The sequence below is a fragment of the Macrosteles quadrilineatus genome, unplaced genomic scaffold (assembly GCF_028750875.1).
Source record: "Macrosteles quadrilineatus isolate MER2022 unplaced genomic scaffold, UCM_ALF_1.0 Scaffold_24__1_contigs__length_1734639, whole genome shotgun sequence".
NCBI classification, from domain to species: domain Eukaryota; kingdom Metazoa; phylum Arthropoda; class Insecta; order Hemiptera; family Cicadellidae; genus Macrosteles; species Macrosteles quadrilineatus.
This window is the reverse complement of record NW_026542617.1, coordinates 464,097-485,767: the sequence shown is the minus strand read 5'-3', so window position 1 is coordinate 485,767 and position 21,671 is coordinate 464,097. Positions and strand designations below refer to the sequence as shown.

The 21,671-nt window shown below is 36.6% G+C and overlaps 1 protein-coding gene across 3 annotated transcripts in view; it reads left to right on the top strand.

Moving 5' to 3' along the window:
• LOC129005581 (5'-AMP-activated protein kinase catalytic subunit alpha-2) overlaps positions 1–21,671 on the top strand; it is a 142,576-nt gene that overhangs the window by 4,308 nt on the left and 116,597 nt on the right. For all 3 annotated transcript variants that reach the window (XM_054434506.1, XM_054434504.1, XM_054434505.1), the window contains exon 2: positions 10,352–10,493. In XM_054434506.1, the coding sequence (XP_054290481.1) occupies positions 10,352–10,493 (142 nt within the window). The remainder of the gene's footprint in view (positions 1–10,351; positions 10,494–21,671) is intronic.

Sequence of the window (21,671 nt, the reverse complement as noted above, 5' to 3'; positions counted from 1 at the left end):
TAAGTTAAGTTGGTTTAGGTTAGGTTGAGTTTCGTTAGGTTAGGTTAAGTTTGGTTAGGTTAGGTTGGTTTAGTGTACCTAACCTAACTTAACCTAACCTAACTTAGGAACTTAGGTTAGGTTAGGTAAGTTTATTAATAACATGAGTATTGTAAGTAAACTAACCTAAACTAACCTAACCTAACCAAACTTAACCTAAACTAACCTAACCTAAACTAACCTAACCTAAACTAACCTATCCTAACCTAACCTAAGTTCCTAAGTTAGGTTAGGTTGGGTTAGTTTATCAATAACATGAGTATTGTAAGTAAACTAATCTAAACTAACTTAAGCTAACCAAATTAACCTAACCAAACTTAACCTAACCTAACCTAAACTAACTTAACCTAACCTAAACTAACCTAACCTAACCTAACCTAACCTAACCTAACCTAACCTAACGAAACTCAAACTAACCTAAACCAACCTAACCTAACTTAACCTAACCTAACGAAACTCAACCTAACCTAAACCAACCTAACCTAACCAAACTTAACCTAACCTAACCTAACCTAACTTAACCTAACCTATCCTAACCTAACCTAACCTAACCTAACCTAATCCAAACCTAAGTTAGGTTATGTTAGGTTAGGTAACCTGTCCGGTGATGTTTTACTTAAAAGCGATAGTAATAAAAACTACATATTCTTGTTCAGGAGTACCTACAACATGGGTTTTGAGCAAAGAAAAATTTCCCCGTTCTCCCGTTTTTCGGTGATATTTTACTTAATAGTGGTCCGATCGTAATAAAATTTACATATTCTTGTTCAAGAGGAAATTCCGCACAATTTGAGTACCCACAACATGGGTTTTGAGCAAAAGAATATTTTTCCCGTTTTTCCCATTTTCCGGGAAAACGGGACGTTTCCGAAAAAAACGACAATCATTTTTGAAATCAGCGTGAAATTTCGAACATTTTGGAAAAAAAAATTTTTAATTTCGCGTGAGGTCCGGAGGTCGATATAATTACCCTGCAATATGTCTTAGGGCTAAAGAAAATATTGTTACCAAGCATGGAATCTCTCATTGTTGGTTTCCTTATTACACATAAGTTAATATTATTTATTAGTTTGCTGAATACATGAAATTATGCACTGTCAAATCAAATCATTGCACGTTTTCACTTTTATACACAATGGGATTATGTACCTTATGTACTAAGGGATTATGCACTATGCTACGTCCATAACAGACGACGTTGAGGGTTCTTATCTTATCTTATCTGACAGGGGCAGGTCGGGACCTTAAAGCACTTCATCCGAAATCGAATTATTGCGCACCCCAGATACTTAATTGCTTTCTTGTTGACCTACAAGTTGAGGCGCCCAATGAATGCCTGTAGCTTCCCAATTAGTTCATCCTCAGAAAGATATACCTCTAGCTATATTTCCAAGAGTTGTCGATCTAGCGTCAGAGAGCCCGTTACAATCAAAGAGTAAGTGATCAGCTGTCTCTTCTGACCTATCACAGTACCTACAGATCGGTTCACCATCATATAAGCCCATCCGTTGTAGATGTTTCCTGAATCTTCCATGACCAGTTATCAGTTCAACAATTAATTTAATTCTTCGTCTGTCTAGTCTCAAGAGGTCACAGGCAACCTTTTTGGAAGGCCTAAACAGAGTAAGCTTGCTGACCCTTAGAAGGGGAAAATCGACCCAGCGTTTGCGATGCTTTTCCTTGGCCCATGACGCAATCGCAGAACATACACTGTTTCGTGAGATGCCGCAGAAGGGTTGTGGGCCTATTAATGATGTCGCAGAGGCAGTATTTTCCATACTGTCTGCAGCTTCATTTCCTTTAATGCCTGAGTGTCCTGGCACCCAGCAAAGCGTAAGGTCATTTCTCCTACCCAACTCAGACACAGAAGCAAGACAATCCCACACGAGCCTGGAGTTGAATTCGTAAGAGTTTAATGCTTTTAAGGTCGCTTGACGTTGAGGGTTGGAATGAGTGGAATGAGAACAATCATGTCGGCAGTGGCCTAGCTTCTATTACTGGCATTTTACTAGAGTAAATTCAATTTGTTTATAATTCATGTTGATTTGATTAATAATTTATGTATCACAGTTGATTTATTGTATTTTGTAAACGGCACCAAAGTCCATTTGCTTTTACAAATCAAATTAATTAGGCCTAGGCCTATTGCATATTGTAATTCTGCTCTCATTGCGTCGTGTTTGGTTTTGTCTGTTTAGTATCGAATGTAAACAACTGACATGTTTACACTCCACAAACCTTCCTCCCCTTTCAGTGTTAGTTGCCACTCGAACTTGGACTCGTCCAAACCACAAATATGTGAATAACTCAACAAAACTGAAGCTTAATATTAATTATTTAACTGCTCGGCCACTTAGGAATCCCTCTAACAAAAACTTATTGCATTTTTTTATTCAGCGTGAAAAAACTGTAAGTGGACATCAAAAAATTACATGATATCGCGTTGTAGACATATCAAATAATTACCTACCAAACTCACGTAAACATCGTGGCAGGGCAGTTTCATTTAGGCTACTAGACACCTCAATGAGATTACTAGTCACCAAGCCTAGATTACTACACACCATTACCTGGATTACTAGACACCATATCTAGATTACGGTTTGGTTAGTCTACACAAGGTGTCTAGTAAAGGAACTGCCCTGTCACGATGTTTAAGCAAGTTTTTCCCCCACCCAAATTCCCACCAGCCCCCTAAATGGTAGGGGTTATTGCTGATAGGTAGGCCTATATCCGATTGTAGGGGTTATTGCTGATAATTTAGGTACCAGTATATCCGATTGTAGGGGACAAAGGAAGCCTCGGCGACAAAAAAGTCATTTAAAACCCTTTCGCCGCCACAATTTTAAGTGGTTGCATGTCAAAACCCACTATTGAAACCAAAGACCTCCACACATGTACTTTCCTGGCCATCCAGACTGAGTCAACCACAAAATCCAAAGTCCCGACCCATAGCCTAAACTTACTCACTGCAGCAACTCATCATGCCTCCAAAAACAACTAAGAAAACAAAAACTAGGCAAACACGAAAAAATGAACAACTAAGCAAAAGTGATGATGAAGGAGAAAAGATATTCACATGCGCAGTATGCAATGTTGAGGTTGAAGAGACTGACAAAGCACTTGCATGTGACTGCAACAATGACAAATGGCATCATATTGAATGTATAGGCATAAGTGAGCAACAATATGAAAAATTATGCCAGGATGAAAACTTTAAGATGACATGGGTTTGTAACATATGTAAGACCCTAAAGCCAACTCAAGCAAATGACACAAACAACCCCCAACAATATGAGGAGATAGTAAAGATTCTTTTAGAAGACATAAGTGTAGGCTACTTAAAGAAGAAAATGACTCTCTTAAAAAAGAAAATGACAGACTATCTGAAGTAATAGCAAAAAAAAACACAAGTTACATACAAACTAGAGAATTTAATATACAGCCTTACAAAGCCAAATGAACTTAACCTAACTGTAATCAACAATGATGAATTAAATAACACAAAAAGAGACAGTGATTTGTATAGCACTAAATGTAGGTCAAATCATGAAACCAAAGCAGACTCAACAAAAACAAAGGAATGCCCTAAAAATAAACAGGCTGAAAACCCAACCTCTAATAACAAAATCCGTATTACAAAGCATGAAACAAACGATAACCTAGGAAAAGCTCATACTAGTGGCAGACCTGACCAAACCGGACCCTCTACAAAACCTCCCATCAATCATAATGATTACCCGAAATGCCCACTCCTGATTGGTGACTCGCTTCTAAAAACTTCGGCAAAGCTCATTAATGAAAAAATTGATGCCAGTATCAAGATAATACCAGGGGGAAGGATTCAAGACGCGAGCAGATTCCTGGCAAGTCAAATGACAATGCCAGACAAAGTACTCATTAACATGGGAACAAATAACTTACCCTCATCACAAACCCCAAACCATGTTATGCGGCCATTATGGCTTACGCTTGAGCAAAACATCAAACGATTCCCAAACACAAAATGGTATGTAAACTCAATACCCATAAGAGAAAACATCAGCAAAACATTCTTAGGAGAAACAAATAAAGCACTAAAATTCATGTGTACCGAGCTAAAAATTAACTTCATAGATAACTCTAACATACTGAATAAGACTCACCTTAGTTGGGATGGGTTACACCTAAATAGGGATGGAGCGAAACTACTAGCTGATTGCATCGTGAACACTTTAGAGTGTCAAGAGATAGACAGAAGCTACAGCACTGAAGAAGAAGCGGAAGAGCTGCGACACAGGACCAGGACAAACGCAACCTACACCAATGAGAGACAGCTAAACAAGGAAAAACAGGACGAAGGCGAAGAAACTGAAGACCGTGACCAACAAATCCAAGAGCTCGTTGGAGGCACATGTAGACCAAACCCTCACCCAAACTCAAAGAAAGCCTCGTCCCCACCCCCAACTTAGAAAGCCCCGCCTCCACTCCTAATATAGATATTTTTGTTTCCACCCCCAACACAGAAACCCAGTCTGTGCAAAAAAACAATCAAACAGAAAACATAGATTATAAAAAAAACAGTGCTAAATATAAGAAACTAAAAATTTTTCATCTTAATGTACAGAGAGGCCTGCAAGGAAAAATTGACAAACTCCTAATAGAAATACAACCTCATTCGCCAGACATACTGATTCTGTCAGAGCATGGACTCAGACTAAATGAGCTAAATTGTACAAATATACCAGGGTACAAACTTGTCACCGAATTCTGCAGAACTGAATATCTATGGGGAGGCATAGCGCCTTATAAAAAGAAGAACTTGAGACTGAATATTGAAAAAATAGTACTAACAGATCAAACCCAGGCAGAAGAAAAAATCTTTGAAACAGTTGCTATAAATATCACACAAAAACAGACCAACACCATCATAATTGGAACCTACAGATCACCAGACTACAAAACAGAAAATGAATTTCTAATAAAAATGGGGCTCCTTCTGGAACAACACTGCACAAATAAATGCAACATCATTATACTAGGAGATACAAATACAGACATACGAGTTAAAGACAAACCATGCTACAAGGACCTTGAAAACCTACTTGCAGAATATGATTGCTACATCTACGATATACCAGAAAAACCCAAAAATCAATCACAAGTATAGATGGATGCTACCTAAATATAGAACCACGCAAGGTAAATACCACAGCACACCCAAGCTCACTTTTTGACCACCACTCTTTATTCTGTGAAATAAGTTTTGACATGAAGTATGAAACCTCAGTCTACAAATCCACTAGAAGCTACACAAAGACAAACCTTGAGCAGCTTAAAGAGCAGCTGAGCCACACAGACTGGACCTCAATCTATGAACCCCAACAAATTGATAGCAAATACAATTCACTCCTAAAAACCATAACCTACAAAATAGATAAAGTAATGCCAAAGATACAAAGAAAAACAACGGGCCATAGAAAAAGAAAATTCTGGGATGAAAACACACTAGCACTAAAAGAAACCATGCTTAAGGCCCAACACAAATATATGGACACTGGACTTCCTGAGGATAAAGAAAACTTCTCAAGACTAAAGAAAGAATACGACACGGATGTGAGGAATAAAAAGAAACTACAAACAATACAAAGAATACAAGAAGCTGACAACAAAGTAAAAATGGTATGGAACACAATAAATGAAGAGAGGAATAAAATACAAGATACACCACAAGAGAACTACAAACTACTACATAACAATAAAATAGTCACTGATCCGTATCACATAAGCAACATCTTTAACAACACGTTTTTGGGACCTACGACATCACAACAAAGTCTAAATCACACAGCTGAAGACCCAACAGATCTTGACATCACTCCTCTGGACAGTTTCAATACAATTACAACCCCTGAACTCGAAAAAATTCTTTCCAAGCTCAACTCAACAAACTCTGCAGGCTTTGACGATATAACGGGGAAAATAGTAAAATATTCTACTGACGAAATAAAAGAACCACTCTTACACTTAATAAACACATCAATCCTGCAAGCAGAAGTCCCATCCAAACTCAAAGTAGCCAAGATCATTCCTAAATTTAAAGCAGGTGACAAAATGAACCCAGGTAACTACAGGCCCATAGCAAACTTACCCACTCTCTCAAAAGCACTGGAAAGAGTGCTCACAGCGGTGCTTTTTTGAGAAAAAGACTTAAGGCCTAAGCACATAGGCCTAGGCCTACTCTTATCACTTAGTTTTAACCCTCCGAGTGTCCCTTGTTTTGGCCTTAATGTCTGCCTATTTTTTGCTCATTTGCAAGGTTATATTAAAACGGATCTGAGAAGCTTGAAAACAATGTTAATTGTACTGTTCTATATACCATTTTGTTTGGAAAATCATGGGCTTCAATATTATACATAAAACATAAGGAACATTGGTTTAAAAAAAATTTTTAGGTAAAAAAAAAATATTTTGGAAAATTTTCAAAAAATAAAAATAAGTTTGCGCTCAATGAAATTGTATAAATATAGGCCTATAAATATTTGAAAATAGCCACTTTGTTCTAAATTTTATGAGGATTACAAATATATAATAATATAAGGAAGTAGATTTGCAAATAAATAAGTTATGGGCAAAAAACAGATTTCAGTACATAGCGTTTAGCTAAGAATGCATAGCCTAACCATAGCTAGGAATCTGGCTGATAATTTACATCAATATTACTACCTACTTCTTCAGGATCATCAACCAGCCCTTCAAAATCACTTAAATCTTCTTATAATGCACCACGTATATCACTACTTTTGATTTTTAACACTAAAACAATGATAAACGTAATAAAACACATCAGTCATCGGTGCAAGGTTAACTAAGCTGTTTAAAAATACGCACGTCAGCTGTCTGCTACAATATTTTCGGAACTAAAATGAAAAGCGCTTAGAGACAGACCTCCGGAGAAAGCTCTGAATCTGAGAAATAAAACGATACCTAACTCGATCCAGTTCAATCCGATTTTGTCAGTCATAGAGCCTTCGCCGTAAACAGTGTTTGTGAGTCGCTGCGTCGACACAAAACACTACACAATAACACTCGGAGGGTTACAACCTTACACCTACCTATACAATCTATACAAACACAGATGATTGCAATGCCACTTTTTTCAAAAAAGTCGTAGGTACAAGACACGAAACTCAAAGTAAGTTAAAGCAAAAGCTGTTTCTACATGTAGCCCGATTCATTACAAATCGCCTCATAGGTTATATGTCACAATTGGACGATCAGCTGGCCAGTAAACAAACATTTAGAAGACGTCCGATATATCGGACCGTGGCGGTTTTCGCAATAGCGCCGCTGTCCAATATGTATCGGACCGTCGCAGCCAAAGGGTTAAGAAAGTTGCTGTGCCGTTCGTGTCTAGGAACAGCTTACAAAACGTCTTATAGAACGTTTTAGGTGAGTTAGGCATGGGGAATATTTCCCACCAATAAAAAATAAATTGATACCGTATTTTAATTGGGTTTATTATATTTAACGTAACTTATTTGATTAGGGTGTTCGAAAACATGAATTTAAATTAAGTTCATTGGATGGCACTAATCCTTACCTAGGCCTACTTAGAAATCTCTCAAAACAAGATAGCTTTACCAATTGGACCTAAACAGCGAGAACTGAGCAAAGGACGCAAATTTACAAATGGCGTGTAGATGTCGGTGACGTTTAACACTTAGAAGAGCGGTTATAACTTATAAAACATAAAATTAAGAGTTTTTAATGTTATTTTTAATTCTTTGGTATCATCCGGAGGCCACCCTAATACAGTGTGCTGTAAGGTGTTATTTCCGAGGGGGGCTAATACTCCACCTTATAAACCTCGGATCTGCTACCAGTCAGGTGTGTCCAGGGTTCAGTTTAATTTATTAATTGGCTGGGCTCAGACCATAGGATTTGATCATTTATTCAGTAAATCATTGGTCATCATCATTGCCCAAATTAAAGTTAATTAATCCCCGATTGTGATTTTATTATAATTTATGTAAAGTTAAAAGGCTAATCAAACGTCACAAAAGAAAGAACCGTAGGTTAGCCGTGAACAAAACTACTACTAGCGTTACCTACGCTCACAAAATAAAAAAATTACTCCTGGAAAGGTTACTTCACCTCTTAATAAAAGCCAATAAATCAAAATCAAAATAACTAAAGAAAAATTGACTTCACGACTAACAAACTACACCTTAGGTTCCCTGGGTTATTTCACCTGGGTGTGACGTGGGGAATATCTGAGGTTTGAATCAATTTTAAGCAAATTAATCAAAATAGATAAGTACTAATTAATAGACCACAAGACGGGACGGATCACGACAAGGCTGTTCCGCCCGTCACCTAATAAGAATCGTAATTGGTAACAAGTGATTGTATAAGCAGAGAGCTTTTTCGCCCGCCACCTAGTAATTCAATTTAACTAAATAAAATGCGTTCTGTAACAACTATAATTTATGATGATGAATGAATTGTAGAGCTAAGGTACTATCGGTTACGATGGACGTGAGCTGTTTCGCCCGTCCCCTAACAATCTAATTTTAATAAAAGAATAAATAAAATATGTTCTTTAACAACTATAACTCATGGTTGTGAATGACAAGTGTTAGTGTAGAGCTAAGGTACTATCGGTTACGATGGACGTGAGCTGTTTCACCCGTCCCCTAACAATCTAATTTTAATAAAAAAATAAATAAAATATGTTCTTTAACAACTATAACTCATGGTTGTGAATGACAAGTGTAGAGCTAGGCTACTATCGGTTACGATGGAGGTGAGCTGTTTCGCCCGTCCCCTAACAATCTAATTTTTATAAAAAAATAAATAAAATATGTTCTTTAACAACTATAACTCATGGTTGTGAATGACAAGTGTAGAGCTAAGGTACTATCGGTTACGATGGACGTGAGCTGTTTCACCCGTCCCCTAACACTATATTTAATCAAATACGGTAGTAGACATCTATTAGTCTACACCAAGAATTAATGTACTCTCAAGGAAACAACTAACAACACCCGTAAACAGTCTTGTTAGATGTTTTTAACCTATCTAGCTATTTAGCTCAAACTGTGGCCTATAAGTTCCACCAAAAAGGAACATAACAGCAACAAATAATAATAATCAATTTAATTATATTTAATACCCAGGTACTTACAGTTAGTGATCGTCCAGAATAGGGATGTCGTCCACGTTTATTTTACCCAATGGGTTTGGTAAATTAGAGCGGGTTAACAGGGAGTAGTTAAGAGAGGGAAGTGACCAGCTACATGCCGGCCGATCGAATGCCGGTTGATCGATCCTGGAGAACTCTCACCCTACCCCTACCCTATGTCCTTAAGACGCTACTAATGCGCGGCGGGTGGACACTGCCGGTAACATTTCCCGCTCTAATTTAAAATTGAATAGAGGTCCAATTTGGGACCTTACAGCGCTATGGCGGTTATGTTAGGTTGGGTTATCATACATGGTTAACAACACAAATTTACAACTTGGCCAACACACGAGATACAGGACGATTGTTGCGTCATGACTGTCATGTTGTAAATTTGCATCGTTTAAATGTTCTATTTGTGCATTTCGTGCGTAATAGACATTATATATCTTGACTAACTCATCCACGGTTGAAAGCGCTTTTTATTTTAACACTCGACAATCTAAATATGTGCCCCAGCGGCACAAAACAGCTGTAAATAGTTGTTCTAACTACATCACGGATCGTTTGACACCAAATGTAACATAAACCATTTTATATTTCAATTTTCGATCCAGAGGCTTACCCATCATGAAATTAAATAGTTACGCAATTTTTTTTACATTTTCACTCTGATTTTCATTGATCTTTCTATTGCACAACCTGTCCACTTAACTTACCTAATTTTGATGTGGCCAGTCTAAATCGGTAGGCCTATTAGTCAACCCAGTATTGTTTGTTCAGTAAGCCCTACGTATATAGCCTATATAATGTGCCTTATGAGCTTATCATCTTTAGTGTTTTTGACTCTGTCTATCCTGCAAGACAGGTCATTGACGTCGAGGGAAGTAAGCAAGGTACATAAGTTGTGAAAGTTAATTTTTATATTCATAAACTTATACTTAAAAGGCTATGTAAGAAGATTTTTTCTCACCTTTTTTAAGTATTCAATTAAAATGTTGCTCTTTCTTACAAACAAAGGCACAAAGATACCGTAGGTACTAAACAAACTGATCTTGTTTTGAATTTATTATATAGGATTCCTGGTATTTATCCCAATATTCATATTCGTTAGGACTAATGTTTGTATTTGATTTTTTCTTTTAGTTGGTGAACATCAATTAACCAAACATAAAGTTGCTGTAAAAATTTTAAACCGTCAAAAAATCAAAAGTCTCGATGTTGTTGGCAAGATCAGAAGGGAAATTCAAAACCTGAAGCTATTCCGTCACCCACACATTATAAAGCTGTAAGTACTGTATGTTGATTAGACTACATTATTTTTACAAGAAATCCACTGCTCTATAACTGTCAGCAGTAATAGAGTTATAAAGTTAAGTGTTTTTAAGTTATAGTTCTTCTGTCACTGTAGGCTTAGTTTTTTAAGAATAAGAATGCTTAAGACTAAACCAGTAGGCCTATTAAACCATCTTTATACTTAAATACCTCCGCCGCTGTAAACCTGCAGACTAAACAAATTTCAATAATTTACCTGGTTAGATTTTCATTACCTATATATTATTCCCTTAATGTTTTTTTGTGAGTTTTGCAAGTGTGGTTTTATTTTATTTTCTATGCATGGAGTGTTGCAGGAACAAACAAATCATGTAATTTTTGCAATTTTTTAGTACTCTAACCTAGTATTAGTTTATTTGACTTTTTCCATACATGTATCATGTTCACGGGAATAAAGCATTTCATTTCATTTCATTCATTTCATTTCATTTCATTAATTGGCAGATCTAATAAAGGGGGTTTGTATTCAAATGTTAACAGCATACAAATGTGGTCAAAATATATCCCGAAACAAGCAAACTGCAACGTTTTTTTTTTCTAATTTGTCTTAAGAATAATATGGGAATTTTAAAATTAAGCTACAGTAAAAAAAAAAAATTTCTCCGTAACTAGGTGTAGGCCTACGGTACAACAATTTATTTATTTTATTTATTTGAATGAATGAATGAATTATATCTTTATTCAAACAAATTATTTACAGAAATTTGTACACAAAATCATATTTAAAGGAGAAAAACATAAGTAAACTTAAAAGAATAACATAAAATTAACCTTTGCATTACATCTATGTTTAAAAAGCGTACATGTTTATAAAGAATAAGCCGACATGGGCAGCGAGCCTGTGCGTCGACTGTAGTTGCATCCAAACATTAGGCCTACATTATTTATCAAAAACAAAATCTAAATAAATAAATAACGAAGATATGATGAGGTGAAGATATGGTCTAACTGGAGTTACAAGAGCAAACCATGTGAAAAAATACTAGTGGCATAATTAAGTTTTAAAAAAAAATAGTATAGGGTAACTGTAATAGTGACAGAGGTACTGCGGTTTTCAAAGTGTGTCTAGAGGGGGGTGGGGCGGGCGGTGGAGAACGAGTCGTCAGAGTACAATGGTCAGGTCGCATGTCGTGTCAGGAGCGTCTGTGTCTGTAATCAGCTGTGATGATAAGCTCAGCCTCGTCCCTGCTTAGACCAAGTAACCACTCATTGACACGGCGTTTGAATATGTTTAAAGTGGGGGAGTCAAAGAGATTAACGCTTTGAAAATTGTTTTGCAAGTTACGAAATAGAACGTGTGGTGCAATATAAAATGAGTTGGTCGATGAAAATGATTTGTATAGTTGTAGTGATGAAATTCCAATTCGGGTAGAATATCTAGTATTATGTGTATGGGAAATTGTGGAGAAAATGTTGTTATAATTTTTAAAAATATGACTTAGAACATTTTTTATGAAAAGTTGTCTGATCGTTAAAACTGACACATCCTTAAAGAGAGTGTCAGATGGGTAACGCTTGCACTTCCCAAAACCAATTTTTAATATTAACTTTTGTGTTATGTTTAATGGCTCTAAAATACTTTTAGAACAACCCCCCCCAGCTTATGATTCCGAAGGATAAAAGTGATTGAACAAAAGCATAGTACATTAATTTCATTTCACTTTCATTTAGAATCTGATTGAGCTGACCGATAGCATAGATATATTTTCTAATTTTGCTGTTTAAATATTGAATATGACTAGACCACTTAAGACGGTAATCAAAGACCACTCCTAAATATTTGAATGACTCTACTTTTTCAATAGATTGGCATGTACAGTTGGCGTCGAGGTAATCACCACAGCAATGATGTTTATTAAACATCATCACATTACATCAATTCTCTTGACAGGTGATTTGTCACAAAGTCTAATACTATACTACATTTTAAATCATAAAATAGCTTACAAAAGAAATAAAGCAAATAATAAGTTACAAACCTATGGGAGGAGTAATATCGTTCAAATATACTCATCTTCCAGATATTCTTCTAACGAGTAAAATGCCCTCTTCAAATGGAAATTTTTTAAAGATTGTTTAAATTTTGAGAATGAGGCAATGTTTTTAATCTCAACAGGTAATTTATTGTAAATTTTTGGCCCCATATACTGAGGGGATAAATGAAAGATTTTAAGCCTATGTTGAACTGGTTTTATAATATTTTTGAATCTTGGTGTTATGTGGATGAGATTGTTGACAGTCCATGAATGTGTCGAAATCACTTTTAACCATTAATGCCAATTTGTAAATATAAGAGCTAAAAAAGGTTAAAATTTTAAAATGAATAAATAAATCTTTACAATGTGTTCTACGGGGGACTCTGGCCATTAAGGGTCCGCTCTACCTGCACGGCAAAATCGCATTACAGTTCGACCGACTACCGCTTGGCGCGCTCCTTTGCCAGGTGCTTGAGGGGAAGAAACACCGCCTCCGTGGAGGGGATTAGTTAGTGGTTGGACAGGACTGGTACTTGTTCGAGGCAGTCACGGTACACAACAACAAATGCTCGCTTATCGCTGCGCTCAACTCTGCCACTGCAACCACTGGCTACTCACACTGACCACTGACTATTAATTGTGCTTACAGCACCTATGAAATCTCAAATATTATAGCTTCGTATCTTCCATTTAAGCTTGCCACAAATTTTTATTTACCCTACCTTAAAAGTAAATGGATAAATAAATATCAATGTACAAGTAAGATTTAATGTACAGGGTTAGTAAAAAGTGTGGAGACCCCCGGTTATTTTTTTAACGGCCCATACTAGAAAAACTAAACTCGGCACACCTTTATGGCATGTTATGAAGTACTTTTTGGGCATAACCGCCACTTGGTGTACATCCCCAAAATGGGGGATTTTGTAGGAAGCTCAAAAATTTAAAATGGAAAGACCCATCGAGTGACCCCTCATTTTGAAGGTCCTGGTAAAAGAAAACCAACAATGCAAACTAGAGGTCTATATCTCAATCCAGTAAAAAATGGTAGCCAATTGAAATTCTCAGTAGTTAAATTTAACTTACAGCTTTCCAAGTCTGGAGACCCCCTGTAAATTTTGTAACGGCTCACACTAGGAAAACTAAATTCTACACACCTTTTTAGCATGCTATGAAGTACTTTTTAAGCCTAATAGCTACTTGGTACCCAAACCCAAAATGGGGGATTTTGGGGGAAACTCAAACATTTTAAAGATAAGCCCAGTCGAGTGACCCCTCATTTTGAAGGTCATAATAAAAAACTTAAAAAAATAATAAGTCTTATAATAATAACCTTTAATAATAAGGGCTTATCATTTAAAATTTTCCCCCAAAAACCCCCATTTTGGGGTTGGGAACCAAGTGGCTATTAGGCTTAAAAAGTACTTCATATCATCACCTCAAACCTATTCAAACCTATTCAGTAACAGTCAGTTTGGTTATCGATCTGGTCAATCAACGGTAAAAGCCATAGATACTCTAGTTAGTGAGGTAATTTCTGCTCTGGAAATGGGATCTTTAGCTCAGATCACCTTATGTGATCTGAGCAAAGCATTTGATTGTGTTAATCATGACATTTTACTAGATAAACTTAGATTTTATGGTTTATATAACAGAGAGCTTGCAATATTAAAGTCATATTTGCTGGATCGCAAACAGATAGTAGAAGTGGATGGCATACGTTCTGATGTTGCTTGTGTGAACCAAGGTGTGCCACAAGGCTCAGTATTAGGGCCTATTCTATTTTTAGTTTTAATGAATGACTTGCCTGATAACTTAACTTGTAAGACTATTATTTATGCAGATGACACTACATTACTAAATGTTAATGATGCCAATTTAGAACTTAAACATGTGGTAACTACCTCAATTACTGATACTGTCAATTGGTTTAATTCAAATAGCTTGTATTTAAATGAAAGTAAAACATGTAATTTGCAAATTTCTTTTAGGGATGTAGATTTAGAAAACTGTTCACCTGTTAAGTTACTAGGTATTACTATTGATAGTAGGCTCTCTTGGAAAGTTCATATTGAAAATGTATGTAAACAATTGTCCAGAGTAATTTACCTTCTGATAAACCTAAAAAAACTTGTATCAGATAAGCACTTAAAAATGTCATATTATGCCTTTTTTGAAAGTTTGCTTAGGTATGGTCTTATAGTGTGGGGTAATGGTGTTGGAATCGAACATGTTCTTTTAGTACAGAAAAAAGCTATCCGAATTTTATCAGGTGCAGATAGCCTAGATCACTGTAGACCATTATTTTTACAAACTGGGATTCTGACAGTGATAAATTTATACATCTATGAGGTTCTGATTTTGATAAAAAAGAATGTTAATTTATTGGTCAAAAGAAATGAAATTCATAAACACAACACTAGAAATAAATGCAAACTGGAAATTCCAAAAAAATAGGTTAAGTCTAACTAATAACTATCATAACTCATTGGGAATCAAATTGTTCAACAAACTGCCCTTGGAACTTCAAAGTATTTCTGACAATGCATTTAACAGTAAATTATATGTTTGGCTTCAAAGTAGGCCATTATACCACATCAATGAATTTTTTGATTTAGATATAAGAGGCTGTGATTTTTAAATTAGGTAGAGATTATTATTTATGACTCTTGTGTATTATGACTACTTATTGTTTAAACTTGAATGCCACATTCGATATTTATCCAATGTTCAATCAAACATATCTTCTAATCCACGAGCTTTCTGGGGACTAGTTAAGGCTCAAAGAAATACTCCTGACATGCCGTCTAGTCTGCATTTGGATGACGAAGTAGCCAGTGACACAACAAGCATATGTCAGCTGTTTTCCAGTTATTTCAACTCGGTCTACTCTCCATCGTCACGAGTTTCACCTAGCTTTAGCTATCCCGTCTTCGATTCTCTCTGTGTCATAACAACCTCAACTGAAGAAGTTCTCAGCAAGCTTAAGAATCTGGACACTACAAAGGGAGCTGGAATTGACAATATACCGCCATCTATGCTTCATCACTGCCGATCTCTCTTAGCTGAACCCCTCACAGTGTTGTTCAACGAATCACTTAACAAAGGAATCTTCCCTAGCTCTTTAAAGTCGGGCTTTATCATTCCTTTACATAAAGCAAATGATCCCAGCGACATACGGAACTACCGTCCAATCACTATTCTGCCGGCAATTGGCAAAGTCTTTGAAAGTATCGTGGTAGATAGACTGAATCCTTTTCTATCCAAAATAATCCATCCTTCCCAACATGGCTTTATGAAAGGCAAGTCTACTGTCTCCAATCTCCTGCTCTTTCAAGAATATGTCTTGTCTGCCTTTCGCAAGAACTACCAAGTTGATGCAGCCTACATTGATATGGCAAAAGCCTTCGACAAGGTCGACCATACAATTCTTGTGTCTAAGTTGCTGGGCTACGGAGTGGCTGAACCTCTTTTGTCATGGATTTCTAGTTATCTTCAAAAACGTTCTCTTGTCGTGAGGATTGGTTCTACCACTTCCACTCAGTTCTCACCTTCTTCAGGAGTTCCACAAGGTTCTTTGCTGGGACCTTGCCTCTTCAATGTTTTTGTCAATGACCTACTAGACAATTTAACTGTAAAGGCCTTACAATTTGCTGACGACCTGAAGATTTTCACTACTGTGTCTACACCAGAAGACTCTCAAGAAATTCAAAATAGCCTTTCTGAAATTGAGGATTGGTGTGTCAGGAATAACATGTCTGTAAATCCCAGTAAGTGCTCTTGTATAACCTATCACCGCATCAAATCCCCAGTCATGTACGTATACTCCATTTCTGGTACATCCATTCCACGGTCCCAGTGTATAAAAGACCTAGGCGTTATTTTTTCCAGCGACATGGGATTTTCTGGGCATATAGATCACATCAGTAACAAAGCAAACAAGATGCTTGGTTTCATAGCAAGATTCTCCAGAGGCATCGACAACCCTTCTGCTCTTCGCTCTCTGTATTGTTCCCTTGTGAGACAGCTAGTGGAATATGCAAGTCCCGTGTGGTCGCCTTACACTGTTGGCAATAGGACGAGACTGGAGGCTCTACAAAGGCGTTTTCTTCGTTTGGTTGGTGTCCGGCTGGGTTTTGCCTATCTTGATGTGCCTGTGGAGGAACTGTCCAGCAATCTGAACTTGTCACCTCTTGCCCTGCGACGTGACGTGGCTGATGTTATTCTTCTCTGGAAGATAGTCAATGGTCACATGAACTGTCCAGATCTCCTAGCTGAAATCGACCTCAGAGTGCCTACAAACACAAGATCTCGAGATCTGCTGGGTCGAAGATACCACTCAACCAACTTCGACTTCAACAGTCCTTTCGCAAGGTTTACTCGCCTGGGAAATCGAGTTGCGTCCGGGTGTGACCTGTTTTTCGATGGACTTCAGCAGGTTCGTCGGCAGGCCTCCTCTCTTCTTCTTTCTGGGAAAGACTAGTAATTAATTTATTGTTGTTTGTTAACCTTTATTTTCTGTTGTTGCTATGTTAGAGTATTTATTGTTGTTTGTTAATCTTATTTTTTTGTTGTTGTTACGCTTTGGATATTTATAACCTGTTATATCTTTGTTAACTTATATTTATCATCAAATTTTGCTTACCTATTTTGTTGTATTCAACCATCATGTTTATCTTTGTAAATTGGCTGCTGCCGTTGGAAATAAAATAAAATAAAATAAAATAAACTTGACGAAGTCTATTGTAATTATAGTGTAATTACTGAATGACCAATAAATCTATTCTATTCTATTCTATTCTTCATAACATGCCATAAAGGTGTGTAGAGTTAAGTTTTCCTAGTGTGAGCCGTTACAAAATTTACAGAGGGTCTCCAGACTTGGAAAGTTGCGAGTTAAATTTAACTACTGAGAATTTAAATTGGCTACCATTTTTCACTGGATTGAGATAAATAACCTGGATAGTTGCGTTGTTGGTTTTCTTTTACAAGGATGTGGCAGGTCATATATCAATAGCCTATTTGCAAAACAAAGCCTAAATAAAAAATAGCCAACATATTAAAGCCTAACTACTTAATCAGTTACTAGCCTAGGCCTAGTTAGGCTCAACTAACTAATTTCTACTGTAAATTATGAATAAATAGTATAAACCTTCTGAAATATATTACATTAGTAGGAAAAATGGATAAAAGGAATGGTATTTGTTTAATAAAATTGTATTCTGATCCTCATAACATGTTAAAAATCTGCATTCAAATCATACAACCAAATCGGTGGGTAAAAGCGATCGTTAACGGCAAACAAAAAACCGTGATAAAAACCTAAATAATGATAATACATATTTTTCTGCCGAAATCGTAAATAATGGTAATTTAGAAACATAACCATAAAACATTGCAAACGGAAAGTTAGATTCAAATCAAAAAGGTGGATGACGTCAGAACTCGAGACACCAAAGAGAACTAAAATAAAGAGGTTAGATCAAAGATCGGGAATAGTTTTCAATCATTTTGCAACGAAACTAAAAAAAAGCTGAGAGAAAGCTACATGCAGACAATATATTTGGACTAAACCACGTAAATTTCTAAGCCAATAGGATTACGAGTTGACATTCAAGTCGGTGTAGGTGAACAATTTCTGAAAATTATCTCGTTTTTAACCAAAAAAAAAAAAGTAAGTAGAAGCTAGCCATCTTGAATCTGAGGCAATGAAGAAAAGAACTAACGTAACGTACTTCTCTTTCTTCTTGGGATAACGAGTCAAAGGAAGTGGCCATAAAATTATGTTCTCAATTTTAAGAAATTAACAAACTGTTTTTAAACTTTGAAAATGGCATAAATTCTATTAATAAATCAACTACAAGCAAAATAGGCCTACAATTATTAATTATACATTAAAATTAGCGAAAAAGACTGTAAGTAAACTATTTTGAAGATCTGCACGTTGACCAAATTCACAAGTACATACCAACTTTTACAAATTGAACTAATATAAAAACTTTTGATAACAATCTATTAACCAAAGACTCCACTATAAACTCTATGATAACTTTCCCATATAGTTTATGTCAGGTGTAGGTTTAACCTCAATTATCCCATCCATAATGTAGATTAATTAATTTTATCATAAACTAGGCTAACTCTATTACCTATTGTATTTAAATTATACCTTGGGCTATGTAAAATTAACTTATTGTAATTGATTCCAAACAGTAAATAACTCTTTCCGTAATTGATGATGTAAGTTATCATTTTCACACAGCTCCACCATGCACCCTAATATTTAGATAAATAAAAAATGACCCTGAGATTAAGACAAATTAGCCTAATTAGATTTGCGTATTTCAACCAAATTTTCTTTCAAAATTAATTTAGGCTAAAAGGAAGAGAAATGCAACAATTGGCGGCCAGCAACGTGGGGCTGTGTGAATAGTCTTAAGTTAGGCTAGGCCTAAAGTATAACTTGCCTCTGACTTAGGCTAGGCCTAGAGTATAAGTATGGAAGATGAACTGGGTCAGGAGGAGACTGATAGCCTTAAAGAAATGGAAGACTTTTTGGGGTTCAGTTCTGATTCTTCTCAATCGCTGGAGGGAATCGGAAATGGTAATCTAGATGAAGCGAGCAAAGAAAATAAGAGTAGGTCCACTTCCCCTAATTTTGAAACTAATGAACATTGTAGGCCTACAGCACCAACACCAGAACACTCATCTAAAACACACACTGACACTCACAACACAAACATGAATGACACTCAAATGATAAACATGCTTCAAGCCATGATGGCTGAAATCAAACAAAATAATACAAACATGATGTCTGAAATGACACTAGTGAACCAAAGCATCACCACTATAACAAAAAGTAACACACAATTAAACGAAAAATTTGATCAATTCGGTAAAGAGATGAAAGAGAGAACAGAAAAGGTTGAGGTTAGGTTAGACAAAGTCTTCGACAACTTGGAAGCATTAGAGGTTAAGTTTCAGGCTAAAAACGACTTGTGTGTTAAGTTGGTAAATGACAAAGTTAGCGCAGTAAGTAATGAAAATAAGAAGAATAGGGATGAGATAGATGAAGTACAAGGTAGGGTTGGAGTTGTTGAAAGCAAATTGAAAGTAGTTGAAAGTGGAAGTACGGAGTAAATAGCAAAGAATAGGAAGCTTATTGATAAATTTACTTCTAAGCAGAGACAGTTCGAAGAAAGATATGATAATGAGGCAGTGGTGGTAACGAATCGGATTGAGTCATTAGAAAAAGATAGGCCTAACCTAGTTAAACAAATTGAACAAATAAACAAAAAATTTGAAAGTAACATAGGCATGGTTAACTATGAGGTGAAATCCTTAAGTACCATAAGTGCGAATGCTGAACTATTCTTAGTAAACTTTGAAAATGAGCAGTCAGGAATTCACCCAATGACTTTTTTAAAATACGCAGATAAGTTTGTGGAGGTATCGGGAGATAATTGGGAAGTTCAGTTACTAAATATTATTAACACGTAGAGTGCGGCCGTTCCCGATCGGGTACGGTGCTTGGCCCCCGTACGGTGCGTCCGTACCCCATCGGGAACGCTCGGTAATGCCTTTTGTATATCTTCGTTTTTGCTCCAGCGTCGGCCGAAAGCGGACCTATACGATGTTAGCGTGTAGTATGTGACTTGCATTTTGTTGTGGTGTAGGTTGGTAGTAAATTTCCCCGTAAAATCCCCGTCTGGCAATCTCAAAAGTCTTCTTTTTTTCCCGTCTTTTTCCCTCCATTTGGCAATACAATTCCAATGGGACCGGCTACGTTCCAAGCAGTGCTGCTATCTGTGGGTGTTTAGCGAACTACATCGACTCTCGTTGTAAAGCAGGACATCCCCTCACGTTATTTGCTATTCGTCAGACCAAAATTGAAAAGGCCAATCACACGCGGCAATCGGGTTTACTCGACGCTGAGGGCTGCGCCGCACTGGGGATACGCCCGCTATTTGACGTGCCGCAGCGAACGTGTTAAGTACCTGAAAGGCGAACCAGAGACTTGGGCAAGACAACATTTGGATAAATTTAAAAATTTTGAGAGTTTTAAAGTTGAATTTAAAAAGAAGTACTGGGGTGTAATCAGACAAAGACAATTGGAACATGAGTTAATGGGGCAGGGTGAGTTTAACAGCAGTGGTTTGGATCTTGCAACCTATGTCCTCAAGTACTATGAAATTAACAAGATGTTGGACAAACCAATGTCTATTGGAATGTTTTTAAAATTACATTTGCAAACATGTACCTGAGAGCCTAGGAGCATCAATTCAAACAGTAATGACTGTGAAAAATATCACTACTGAAGCAGATATGGAGATTATGTGCAAGAACATAGGGTTAGTTAGGGAGAAAGAAAGTTTGCCAGTTAATCCTAGTAAGTATCACTATAATAAGGGAAATAAAGATCCGTACAATAAGTATAATAATGATCAGTCTTACAAAAAAGATAGGGAAGTAAAAGCACAGGTCGTAGAGGTATCTGCTGAACCAAATGAAAGTGAAGATAAAAATGGAGATAGGGAACGGGGAAATCAAAGTTTCCGAGGAAATTGGAGAGGAAGAGGTGGTTACCGAGGTAGGCCTATCAATAACACACACAGACAGAGGAGGTCGATATTGACAAACAGCGCCACATACTGAGAGTAGCATGGGGGAAGGAAATGAATTGAGAATGTTAGGGGGTTATGAATTCTTGGGAGACTCCCAGATGGTAAGATTTTACCGACAAATATTGAATGTAGAAGCGAAATCAGTGTGTGGACGTTGGTGCATTGGCTTGTGCGTGGGGGGTCAAACAATTAATGATTTAAATAATTTAGTTAAGTACAATCAACACAAAGTGGGTAAGAAAGTGATAGTACTAATCGGCACCAATGATTTATTGAGAAACAGGGGGGTAGAGAACATAATTACAGATTTAACTGCCTTGATTGGAAGTTTGAAAGTAAATAGTCATGAAATAGTAGTCTGTACTCTCCCACCGGTGCCTAAACTTGCCTTAACTGACGCGAAACATTTTGAAAAACTAACATCGATCAACAATTTTATTAAAGGATTAAGTGAACATGAGAAAGTTGAGATTTTGGATATAAGTGGCGATTTCATAAATAGTAAGGAGAAAACTGGAAGTAAAATGGAGT